Here is a 12716-nt window from a genome sequence, read left to right on the forward strand (position 1 = left end):
CACATCCAATATTATATTCAATTTCCCTAGATGATACTCAATAGAAAATCCCCTAAACTCTATAAGTTTAACTATCTAATAAGTTTTTTAGAATTCAACTCCTTTTATGTGAATAGATATACAAGAATTTTATGATCTATCAACACTTTGAACATTGTACCATGAGATGATGCCTTCACATCCACAAAGCATGAACAATAGAAAGTAACTTTTCTTCATATGTGGAATATCATTGTTCCACAAGATTCAAAGTTCTAATCTCATATTATATGTCATTTTGTAAGGTTTTGATGAATTGGCAATGCAAAGCACTTGAGCCTTACTCAACAACTATTTCAATACTACAAGATTGACTTTTTATGACTTCTTTCATTCAAATGACACATTTTTATGCAACAACTATATCAAAAGAATAACCACCTCTAAAAACTTGCTTTGGAAACATTAGTAATAATTAGCCATACCAAGGAAATTATGTAATTCGGCCACTAAAGTCAGTGTAAGCTAGTTTTCCATCATAACCACCTTTTATAGACTTATTTTGACACTCATAAGTGTCATAATATAACTTAGATACTCCACTTCTAACTTTGTAAATTCACATTTACTATTTTTTATGTAAAGTTTACTCTTACATAGTAATAAGGGACTTTTGTGTAAATGCACCTTATACTCTTCCATATTTTGTTAAAAATAAGAATATCATCCAAAAAAATGTTCATAAACTCATGTAAATAATGGCTAAATACCTTTGTCATCAATTGAGTAAATGTGACTGATGCATTCATCAAACTAAATGGCATAACTATGAACTTAAACTGCCCGAAGCTTGTGTTAAATGCTATCTTAGAGATAGACATATCATTCATTGCAATCTAATGATATCCATTCTTTAAATCAATCTTGGTAAATATTTGGGATTGTTAAGTTTGTTTAAAGTATCATCCACATATAGCATTGGCATTTTATCTTTCACTATTTTCTTATTTGATGCATGGTAATCAATATATATTTACATTAAACCATCCTTTTTTTCACAGCAAAGATGGTGCACCAAATGAAGACTTACTTGGTTAAATAAATCCAAACTCAAGTAAGTCCTTGATTTATTTTTAAACTTCTTGCTTTTCTATATATCTCAGCGGAAATAGACATCAATAAATTAGTTCGGTCCTTACCTTTAATATAATCTTATACTCCACATGTTATAATGGAGGCAACCTATAAGGAAATTTAAATGAAAAAACATCATTAAACCCTTAAATACATCTCACATTTCTACCTTTTCCCTAGCTATGAATTTGTCCCCTAAGTCACAAATAAACAATAAATAACTTGAAAGTGTTATTCCATTATGACAAACTTATTTCAAAAATGTAGTAGAAAGTATAACAATTGTAAGCTAAACTCCCTCTCTAAAGTATATATCCTTGATGCCACTGTACTGTAGCAAAACATATTTAATGTTCCACTTCATTTCCAAATCCACCTTTGCCAACTATAACATCTCAAGAATAAGATCCATATTATAGATGTCTATGAGATAAAAACTTTTATAAGTGTAGTTTTGCCAACTAACACTTTTAACCCCTCTACACAAATATTGAAATGTTATGAGTAGTTGCACTTTCCACTCTATATGAAAGAACTTCTCATATCACCAAATTGTGATTCTCAATAAACATTGCTGAAACAAAGTTATCATCACTCCCATTATCTTATAAAATTCATAATAAACTCCTACAAAATATGTTTTCCAGTATTAAAGTTGATGCACAAATGCCCTTAACCTTTATCATTTTACACATAGTTATGTTGATGAGCAATGATTGAAATGTGCTAATAAGAATGTCATAAGAGATAATATAATGTATGGAGGTGTGGGAGCTTGCTAGATTCAGCCAAACTCTTGTCGGAGGTGGCTAAGAAGGACTTGGCATCATGCCATTGCCACTTACACTTACCATGGACGAAGCAATGAGTCATCAAACTCCTAGATCAAATGCAAGGAGAAGGAGAAGATAACTTTCCTCAAAGATGGAGTTTTGATACACTACAAGGTTGTCTAGTGTGGATACAAGGGGACCATGGTGGTGAGCTTTAAACGCTAAAGCTTTTAAGTTCACTTAGTCTCTTAGTTCTTTGCTATACTTTCCTGGAACAAAATTCATCCAAAAAAACAGTCCCATTGTTTGGATCCATAAGGTGCATTATTTAAAATTTTATCAGTTAAGAAATCTTTAAAGAAGCAATATAATTTTCTCTTCATATATACGCATTGTTGAGCCATGGTTTCTTCTACCTGGCAATGGAGGAAATTTGACGCGGCTCCATCGCCATCGCCACCAGCGCCTGGCATTCCCGCGATCGCAAGCTTTATCAAGCACTGCTCCTCCAATCTCGCCGGCCTCCGCAAGGTCCATTCCCAGATCAAGCGCAGCGGCATCGACTCGAGGGATCGCTACATCGGCAACCTTCTCATCGGCGCCTACAGCAGCCATGGCGACGAGGGCGGCATCGCGGACGCCAGGGCAGTGCTCGTGAACCTGGCCCGCCCCAGTGTCAAGTCGTGGAACATCTTGATCGCGGCGTGCGTGAGGCAAGGGCAAGAGCGCGCGGCGCTGGAGCTCTACGCGGCTATGAATTGCGAGGGAAGGACGCGCCCGGACGCGATCACGATGGTAAGCATCCTCAGCGCTTGCTCCATTCTGGGAGAGCTCGGCGCAGGGAAAGCTCTTCACGAGAGGATCCTCGCTGATGGTTTCGATTCCAACGCGATCGTTGCCACGGCTGTGGTGACGATGTATTTCAAGTGTAGCAGCATCGATCGAGCGAGGAAAGCATTTGACGGGATGAAGAACAGGACTGTCGTGTCTTGGAACACGATGATCACAGCATATGCCCACAGAGGGGATTTTTTCCAGGCAATGTTTCTCTTTGAGAGCATGGATCTGGAGAGGGATTGCTTCACATACTCGGCGATTCTGGGTGCCGCAAAAGATCTCAAGGCCGGAAGGAAAATCCACCAGATGATCTTGGCCTCTGGAATTCGCTTGGACGTGGCAGCTTTCAACGCTCTCGTGAGCATGTATGTGAGAGGTGGAAGCATGGGCGAAGCGAGAGAGGCTTTCGAGTCCATGACGATCAGAGACATCGTTTCCTGGAACGCTATGATCGCTGGTTACGTCCAGTTTGGTTATGGAGTCCCTGCGATCGAGCTCTACGAGAGAATGGTTTCGTCTCCTCGTAAGTTGTTTCTCTTTTCTTTATCCACTTTCTTCTTACTTCTCATAGCTTGATCCAGAAAAACCCAACGCGATCACTTACGCCAGCGTTCTCGCGGCTTGCTCGATCGCTGGAGATGCCACCAAAGGGAGAAAAATCCACAGCAAAGTCGCTGTTTCCGGGGCCTACGATTCTTCCATCACCGTCCAAAACGCGCTCGTCAACTTTTATGCAAAGTGTGGCAGCTTTGGCGAGGCCGAGTCGGTGTTCGGAAGAATGCGCTTCAGGGACTTGTTCTCGTGGAACTCGATGCTAGCGGCGTGCTCCAAGCACCAGAAGTGTGATGCCATGGAGCTCATCCTTCGGCAGCAAATCCTCGAGGGGTTCCAACCAGATCAAGTGAGCTATACGTGCATCCTCCACACTTGTTCTCACGTCGGGCTGCTACAGCAAAGCTTGGAACACTTTAGCTCGATGCTCCAAGATCACTATCTTCAGCCAGTTCCGGAGCACTACAGATGTGTTTTGGATCTCTTGGGACGAGCGGGGCTGCTTTACGAGGCCGAGGCTTTGATCCAGAGCATGCCATTCCAGCCGGATGAAGTTGCTTGGAAGTGTTTGCTCTCGGCGTGTAACAATCACGGAGATGCCGATCGAGGAGCCACCATCGCGAAGCAAGTTCTTCGTTCCGAGTCTGGGAGGTCAGCTTCTTACGTTCTCGTCTCCCAGACCAGGTGAAGAAGGCAAGGCTGTCAGCTCCGGCGCTTAGAGGTATTTCTCTTGTTATTTCTCGTTGTTTCTATTGATCATTTGTGTTGTTTTTCAGGATAGCGAGAAAAACCTCAAATTGTCGTGAAATTTTCAGGCATAACGTCTGCTCCAATCTTCTATTGTTCTTGATTCTCTATACATAAAGAATCAACTGACTCTATATATAGTCAGTGTTTGCAGATAGCTGCGCGATGAGAACAAAATCTCGCAGGAACCAAAGGTACATTTACATTTGTAAGCATTTCTTTTGCGTTTCTTCCTTTTTGTTTATTCCAGGTTCTCATAACATTGCTGTAGGAGAAACAAGACAGCGGGATTGTCATTGTGCTTCAAGTTTTCAATCACGCGTAATTTCCTACGTGACACGCCTTATAACTTCTTAGGACCGGGTTAGTTCGCCACAGTTTTCTTCCTCGGAACTGTTCATAACCAGGAGGTAAAGTTTTGCTATTTTTCTTTCCAAGTCCGAAGCTACAGTATATATCTGCGTAGATTTTTACTACTCTAAATTATTCATTTTCATTTTCTTCGCAATGTACTGAGAAAGACATTATTTTAAATCTTTTGAAATAATCATAGTAATAGGTTATTAAATAAATTGTACTGTTATTTTTTAATGCTGATTAAAATATAAATTTCCAAAGTCATCGCATTTCCACATGGACTCCTTTGAAAATTCGAATGCTGTTCTTTCTCGCTTTGTGGCAGATTTTTAGTTAGCTGCCGTTTTCTGTAACGTTGTTTGCCGCACCAAAGCCCACTCACTTACAACAAGAAAACGTGTGGACGCCCCCTTAAAACGGGAGTGGTGCGCGAAAGAAAGCTAAACGGTTTAATGGCAAGAATTGGGAGCTCCAACGAGGAAGCCTTTGCTCTTCTCGCAATCCTCGCAAGTGTTCTCGCACTGCTCTTCACGCCTGCGACTGGATCGAGATCCAAAAATCCTCCCAATGCTGTGGCGATCGATCAATCTTTGTTGGTGGAGTTCCAGGAGGCCGTCCCATTCCGGGACGTGTACTCAATTCTTTGGGGCCACAGCAACGCCAACGAGCTGGAAGATGGAAAGAGCATCCAGCTCGTGTTGGATCGACACTCAGGTAGAACTCTTTTAATTCTGGAATTGGATATCATGATCAAGCTTCTATAGAGTTTTTCTGAGAATTTCAACTTGCAGGATCGGGATTTAAGTCCAAAGAGGCCTTCCAGGGTGGATTCTTCAGCGCGTCCATCAAGCTCCCGTCAAACTACACGGCCGGGGTCGTGACAGCATTCTACGTAAGTGACAAGTAACATAACCAAAGTTTTCAAGTTTCGTACTCTTTTCAGGCATCGAATTCGGACAAGTTTCCGGATAAGCACGACGAGATCGACTTCGAGTTTCTGGGCGTCGTCCCGGGCATGCCGTACGTCCTCCAGACCAACGTGTACGGCAATGGAAGCGTGCGTACTGGACGGGAGGAGAGGATACGTCTCTGGTTCGATCCATCGCTGGAGTTTCATCGCTACAGCGTGCTCTGGAACCAACATCACATCGTGTAAGTTCTCAAATCTCTCTTATGGTACATAAATAATCCAAGGAAAGTCAGAACTTACTCTTGAAGAGGTTTCAGGTTCTTTGTGGATGATGTTCCAATCCGGCAGATGATAAAGACCAAGGAGGCGGAAGATTACCCGTGGAAACCCATGTCCGTGCTCGCAACTATTTGGGACGGATCAAACTGGGCTACGTCCGGTGGAAAGTTTCCTGTTGATTACAATCGAGCGCCATTTGTTGCAAGCTTCACCAACCTCAAGCTTTTTAGGGACTCGTCAGTCTATAGCATCAACGACAGGATCAGTGAAGCAGAATTTGGCAAACAAGGTTTGAGGGGCACGCAAAAGTCGAGGCTAGCTTGGGTGAGGCGCAAGTTTTTGAGTTACACGTATTGCAACGATAAAATGAGGTATCCAAAACCATTACCAGAATGCTGAAATGTTTGTTCATGAGAGGAAAAATTTATTGAAGTTTTAAATTAAAATATTCTTAGAATATTTTGAAACGACTAAGGATTTAGATATCCAAGAAAGCTATCTACACTACAGGTAAATCTGCTGAACCCCTGTAGAGGTCTCTACTAGGGTGGGCTTTGCTTCACCGCAGGCCTGTTTGCAGAGAACTTGCCTTCTGAGCAGAGCAGACAGAATTACTATTGCCAGCTTGGGCAAATGACCTTAACAAAATAACAGGCTAGAAACTTTGCCTAAATTGATTATGATTTTGCTATTTTGACTATTTGACTAAAATAATGTGGATCCATATGTGCAGACAAGGTGTTGTAGAATTGTGATGTATTTATAAGCTTTGAAATCCAGCACCTAAATTGAATGGCTGTGAGAGTGTTGACCCTCCCAATAGCAGCATTCTCTTTTTCTGAAATCATACTAAAGCACACTATCAAGCCAAGGTACACTTTGAGCTCATGAGCTCAGCTCAAAGCTCAAAAAATCTATATAAAACATTGGTTTGTCATGAACCAGTGTTTTGGTAAATATTAAAATTACATATAATATATTTTTATTTATAAGTTTTGACATAAAAAACATTAAAAAAAATCTGAAGGTTAAATAAAAGAACTGCCATGCTAAAAACACTTTGAAAGCTCTACAACTCTAAAGTTAGTCTAAGGGGGTCAACCTTAAGACCTTTATTCAGTTCCTTAATGAAAATGTAGTAAATATACTTGCAAGCTAAATATATTTTTCCCTGAGTCTTCCTTTGGACAAAATCTTGACAAATGCAAGATGAATGTTCACTGATCCAAACAATGTAATTTGCACCTTCTTTCATGATTCTGAGATGACAACAAATTCCTTTACCATAGCACTAATGTAACTTGTCTTTGAGATCTTGCACTTCAATTCCTTTGCAAGCTTGATTTTATCATGTGTACCCTTTGAAATGGATAATTTGTATTGCATAACCTTCCCATTTCTAGCTGGTCTAATGTTTCATTTGTGGCATGACTACTTCAACAACAACATTTGATGAGGTCTTCTGTTTAAACCCTACTCTCTCTAGACTTGCAATCTCGTCTTGTATAAGGTTACAACTAGGCTCAAGGCCAATGCTTTAGCAAGGAATCTGACTTTGAGATAATAGAATTGTGGATTCATTGTGTATAAGTTATATATGTTCTGCAGTAGTAAATTCAAACTGTAGCAAAGGCACTTTGCACCTAAGTCTCAACTTCCTCAAAAGCAAGGAACTGGTGAAGATTTTAAGCTTGAGATAGACCTGAAAAATGTTAAGCACTGACCCTAATTGACAATAATTCCAAAGCAATGCATTACTCTTACTATTGATTCTTTGTATGCCCAACTTGTGTGAGGTACTAGCTTGCAAGCTATGACTCGCTCAACCTCTGGTATTGGATCCACCTCTGTTCACCCATATTTTTCTTTGACATGGTACTAAATGATAGTCAAACTTTGGTCAATGTGAGTTAGAAGGATTGATATCTAGCCTCTGACAAGTTTGTTGGCACTTCATATAGGTTGTTTTATATCCCCAAATGGAGTGTAACTGAATTTTATAGATGTCCCTATAACAACTTCCTCCACTATCTTAGACAATGATTCTATTGTTGGTGTTGTTCTACTACCCATTGGTTCCTAGAGCCCATCTAAATTTGGATTTGTACCTACAATCCTCGCTTCTTGTGCAGCAAAAGCCTTTGATGATTGCTTAAGTGATTTAGTAAGATTAGACAAAGTTGCTTCATAAAGGGATATTTTTCCTTTATTAGCTTTTGATGATTGTCAACTCCAACTTGCTCTCAGATAGATTAGTGGTTGATGTTAATGCTATATCATCAAGTAGTTGATCCTAATAAGAACACAAATATAAATGTGAGTAAAAATAGATTAACAAGCTTACATAGAGAATGTAATGGCTCCATTGGAATATATAAACTTCCCACTATACCAACCAACATTCCATTTATAGAAGTTGTTGACTTGCCACCTTATTTCTTTCACACCACCATAAACTCATTTGTCTTGGCATTATACTCCTCTTTGGTTGGAACTTCCTTCCACTCACTACAAAATCACTTGAAATCCTTATACAATTCAACCTTGATATATTGGTAATACTTATGGACACTTTTTTCTTAATGAAACTCACAACTCCTTGTAAAGGTTGGTTTTTATCTCCACCAAAACTTCACACATTGTCAACTAGTAAGCTCCAACGGCATCTACCATAAAACTATAGAAGTTTTGTTTTTTCCCAATTCACTATTCAACCACTTCAAACATAGAGGTCCATAACATATATTGAGCTATAATAGTAAACTTTAAGAGCAAATATAAATTTGCAAGGTCAAAAATGAAATATATAGGCCATATTATGACATCTATAGTGCCTAGATAGATCTAAAGAAGGTAGCTATGGTGGAAAATTAGCTTACACCAACCTAAGTGGCTAAATTATATAGTATGGTTAATTTCTAAATCAAGTTTGGGGAGGTGGCTATTCCTTTGACACAATTATTATATAATAATATACAAATTGAGTGGAACAAATCACAAGAGGATAATTTTATGGAGTTGAAATGGTTATTGAGCAAAGCTTCAATTTGTAAACAACAAAAAAGAATGACTCAAGAGGCAATTTATAAAGGTTCAAATATAAAAAGAAAGGGCCTATGAATGAAGAGTCAAAAGTTTACATATTATTTTGCATTGTTAATCCATCAAAACCTAGTGATTATACATAAGGGGTAGTCTATTAGATATAAGAGTAAGACTCTATATATGAGTAAGAGTTGCTTTCAATTATTCATGTTTCATAATCATCCAAATACTAGCCATTTTGGAGGGAAGAAGATATATAAGCTAATTAAGTTCTCAAGGATATCTAGTTTATCAAATAACACAAATTTGTCATTCTTCAAATTTGTAGAGGCATTCATTGACAAAGCCTTTGCATGGACATCAATGATAAAGCACTTGAAGCTAACAAACTCTTTAAGCTCATCCAAGAGATTTTTGCATAACTTTAGGAATGAAATAGATTTCACTATCTTTGATAAAGTATCAGCCAATTTATTGTCACTTCCATCCTTTTATCAAATCTTAGTATATAAACTTCTCAAAAATCCTTATGACGGCTAAAATACTTAAAATACTAATGGTCTAAATTCATATGGAAGTCCAATCTATATAGATAATATTGTTATTCTTTCATAATAGCAATTACAGCATGCAACTCTTTATCTTGAATACACTAATTTATTGTATGGCATCAAAAACTTCCCCTTTACCTATCCTTTTACCATTGGTCTATACAAAGCTTCTTAGCTTTATAAGCATTTCCATTATTCAAGCCCTAATATAACAATGACTAACAACCCTAGGCTAGCCATATAATAGTCTTAAATTATTCATATGGTTTGAGCTCAATCAATATCAGCCTCTCTTAGTTACTCCAAGTGAGCTAGCAAATCCATCATACAATAGAAGTTTTCCACATTTGGAAAGATCTTATGGTTGCCACTCATCAACACAAAAAACTTGTCACAACTTGGTTGGCTAAGATGTCTAGGACACTATTTTGAACTCAGAATTTATAATAATTTGCATTGGAGCTTATACATTGATGAAGAGGTAAATGTTTTATTTTGTATATCTTTCTAGGCAAAGCAAAAGAAAAAACCTTAGGTAAAATGGAGTTATGCCTAAGTTTAGGCATCCAAAGAAGAAAGACCTAATCTAAGCGAGAAGCAATTAGGAACAATTAGACATACTGGAAAACAACCCTTACTATTATATGCATTTACATTGAATTAACTATTTTTAATCCCACTTATGACTGTTTGTGCAAAATAGAGTTGAGAGAATGACATATGTTTATCCTTATTCAGATCTTGAGGCTGAGTTCTCTTCTATATTCTATATTATTTCTTCTTCTCCTTTTCATCTATGTTCTTGTCTCTATTTGTTTGTCACTATTTTGTAGGCAAAAGCAAGAATGTGAGTATAAGCAAAAAAAGCCTTACTCATTTTTGGTGATTGCAGTGGGATAAGCCGTCACTTTTTGGCTTAAAAAACAGCCAGGAGAAAATCATTTGTGAATTCTAAACGTGCCTAGCACTAGGAATCACAAGTAAATGTCTTCAGTAATTATAAAAGCTTTTGAGCCCAAAAAACACTGGATAAAGGAGCTTTTTTGTGATTGCAATGGTTTAATGCCTAGACAACACAAGAAAGACAGTTCTTCAATTGTCACTAAAGCCATAAAGTATAGGATGAGTTTGAAATTGAAGTTCGGCATACATTGCCAAGAAACTCAAGTTTAAATTGTTTCGCTAGCAATTTCTTGAGAAAAATCCAAAAGAAGAAAGAATGGAGTTTGTTTGATGTGGAAAACACAATTAAATACTTTAAAATTATTTTCTTTTAAGCAAGTTATCACTTGGGTTTTTAAAGGACACATTTTTCAGTATCGTGTCATAATTTTTCTAGTTATACACAAGCATTAAAATTGGGCATCTATAATTTTTGTCTTTGACTCTAGATTAAAGAGAGCTAAAGTCAGCCTTAGTGAAAAACAAATTGAAAAATTATTCACCCAAATCTTACAAAGCTTTGATAGAGGCAGAATCATAATTAAAACATTATGTTGTCTCAAGGCTTTGATTCAATGTCCTATAGTTTAAACTATTACTTAGACACGGTTTAAGAGTAGAGTTTAAATCTTCAATGCATATTATAAAACTCATAAGTCAAAAATTCGGAAATGGTTATCACTATGCCTCATACATCTAGATGAATTAGTCAAGGCTCATTTCTTATATATAGAGAGCTTACAAATACTATTTGGTGTGAAAGGTGTCACTCTCCTATAGATTTTGAGAACACTCACATCACATCTAGGCCCATAAGAAGGAATTAAGGGCAATTATGTGAAATGTGCCCTATATCCCCTTAAGTGAGGTATAGATAAAGAATAAATATACAAGTGAATAGACATAAAAATTTATCTTTCAGACTAATTGAGCTACACTTGATTGCTAAGGGAAATACTCACCACTCTAGACATGAAATACCCTTTACAAGGCATGAACCATCCTTTATAAAATATAATTCACAGGTGTATATACCTTTTCACATGAGAGAATTATCACCTAGTGTGCAAACTACCCAACTTGTGAAATAAATAAGAGCTATTCACCTAGAAAACTTCTCCACACTCTTAAAATAAACAAGAGCAAATGTGAAAATTAGAAAACTCAAACTTGAAGCAATGAAAATTGGTGAGACAGGACTCGTTGGAAAGCCCCTGACCTTACCTAAATCGTGGACAAAACAAATCTCAAAAACTCTAAACAAAAAAGAGGTGAGAAAGCTCTAAAGTCCACATATATAGTGCAAGAAGAGAAATGATACTAGATCTCTTGATACACAACACCAAAATTCATGAAAAAAGGACTTAAAAGAAAGTTTTTACATTGTTCCTTCTAGAAATAAAGAAAAAGATCTATAAAAATTCTTCTAGAAACCACAAGACAAAGAGAAAGAACCATACAAACCTTCAATAGTCAGAAAATGATGAGAACTTGTGAGAAACTAAACCAACTTGACCAAGAAAGAGCTTGCTAGAAAGTATATAAGTAGATCTACTAATTGCAGGAAATATCCACAAAAATGGTGGTGTGCAACTCAAATCTCCTTGCATGTCGTGATTCATGTGCCAAGTCCACAGATTTATGATGCCAAAGGATGGACATGATGATATCTACTAGCCCATCTACTCAATTTGATGAAAAATAATAAAATAGAGCACAATAACTAGATTTTTCAATCATGAGTCCCAAAACCTAAAGAAAATTAAGAAAAATGAAGAAATTCATAAGAATGGTAGTGACTCCTATACTTAGGAGAACCCATCTGACTCCCAGAGCACCCTTAGACACAAATTCCACAACCACAAGCAAGAATCATGCTCAAGTTCCTCACAACTCTTAAAAACAACAAAGAAAACACATGGAAATGGGATGGGCTAGCTAAGAATCAACCCATCCCCATTCTTGTGTATGTTTTACACACTATCTTGCTCTCAAATGCACTCAAACAGAGCAAGAAGCTTTTCTATAGCCAAGAAACTCAAGACAACCTTGCTATGCTCTAAACTCGCAGGGAAGAAAGGTATATACCCCTGTATGGAATATCCTCTCTCATATTTAAATATTCTTGAAGATTATCCTAAGAATCTCTATGCTCCAAGATGCTCTACAACACTTGCAACCTCAAGGAGGTAAAATTATGTTTATTAATATTTCCATATATGTTTAGTTCTGTTTTATATATCACAATCACCTGAAATTTCTAGAATTAGAGGCTTCAAAAGTCTTCTAGAGTATGTAGAAGCTATAGCTTCACAAATGCAAGGTGGATCTTTCCCATAATACCAATATAAAAGGTATAGAAGGAATCAATATATTGATGATGAAGCAGAAGTAAATTAAATACATCCTTATATGACATAAAAAACCTATTATATGTCAAATGTCAGTAACAATATCATATGTCAATGAATATTAGTATTAGATATCAAAATTGCAAATTGTCATTCTCATTTGCCACTATCACTCTATAGAATTTATGTGTTGCTATCTCCTCCTTCAACATCTTGTAAATAATTGTATATAATATGATAACACCGTTAGAACAAGGTA

At 37.2% G+C, this 12716-nt stretch overlaps 2 protein-coding genes across 2 annotated transcripts; both read left to right on the top strand.

Moving 5' to 3' along the window:
• The first annotated feature begins 2288 nt into the window (after positions 1-2288).
• LOC9649364 (pentatricopeptide repeat-containing protein At1g11290, chloroplastic) lies at positions 2289-4594 on the top strand. Its single transcript, XM_024681429.1, has 5 exons — positions 2289-3246; positions 3305-3624; positions 3676-3996; positions 4052-4230; positions 4294-4594. Exons 1-3 carry the CDS (start codon positions 2289-2291, stop codon positions 3961-3963), a joined length of 1566 nt encoding a protein of 521 aa, XP_024537197.1. The 3' UTR covers positions 3964-3996; positions 4052-4230; positions 4294-4594.
• Positions 4595-4831: 237 nt separating this feature from the next.
• On the top strand, positions 4832-5969 carry LOC9649011 (probable xyloglucan endotransglucosylase/hydrolase protein 30). Its single transcript, XM_002976431.3, has 4 exons — positions 4832-5093; positions 5171-5271; positions 5323-5531; positions 5607-5969. The coding sequence occupies exons 1-4, from the start codon at positions 4832-4834 to the stop codon at positions 5965-5967; spliced, it is 933 nt and encodes a 310-aa protein (XP_002976477.2). The 3' UTR covers positions 5968-5969.
• The last annotated feature ends 6747 nt before the right edge of the window (positions 5970-12716 follow it).

The sequence above is a fragment of the Selaginella moellendorffii genome, unplaced genomic scaffold (assembly GCF_000143415.4).
Source record: "Selaginella moellendorffii unplaced genomic scaffold, v1.0 SELMOscaffold_31, whole genome shotgun sequence".
Classification (NCBI taxonomy): domain Eukaryota; kingdom Viridiplantae; phylum Streptophyta; class Lycopodiopsida; order Selaginellales; family Selaginellaceae; genus Selaginella; species Selaginella moellendorffii.

Coding starts and splice junctions, on each gene's coding strand:
- LOC9649364 (XM_024681429.1), top strand. CDS start 2,289: ATGGTTTCTTCTACCTGGCAATGGAGGAAATTTGACGCGGCTCCATCG. Junction 3,247..3,304: donor GAGAATGGTTTCGTCTCCTC/GTAAGTTGTTTC, acceptor AGCTTGATCCAG/AAAAACCCAACGCGATCACT. Junction 3,625..3,675: donor AGGGGTTCCAACCAGATCAA/GTGAGCTATACG, acceptor GGGCTGCTACAG/CAAAGCTTGGAACACTTTAG.
- LOC9649011 (XM_002976431.3), top strand. CDS start 4,832: ATGGCAAGAATTGGGAGCTCCAACGAGGAAGCCTTTGCTCTTCTCGCA. Junction 5,272..5,322: donor GGGTCGTGACAGCATTCTAC/GTAAGTGACAAG, acceptor TACTCTTTTCAG/GCATCGAATTCGGACAAGTT. Junction 5,532..5,606: donor TGGAACCAACATCACATCGT/GTAAGTTCTCAA, acceptor AAGAGGTTTCAG/GTTCTTTGTGGATGATGTTC.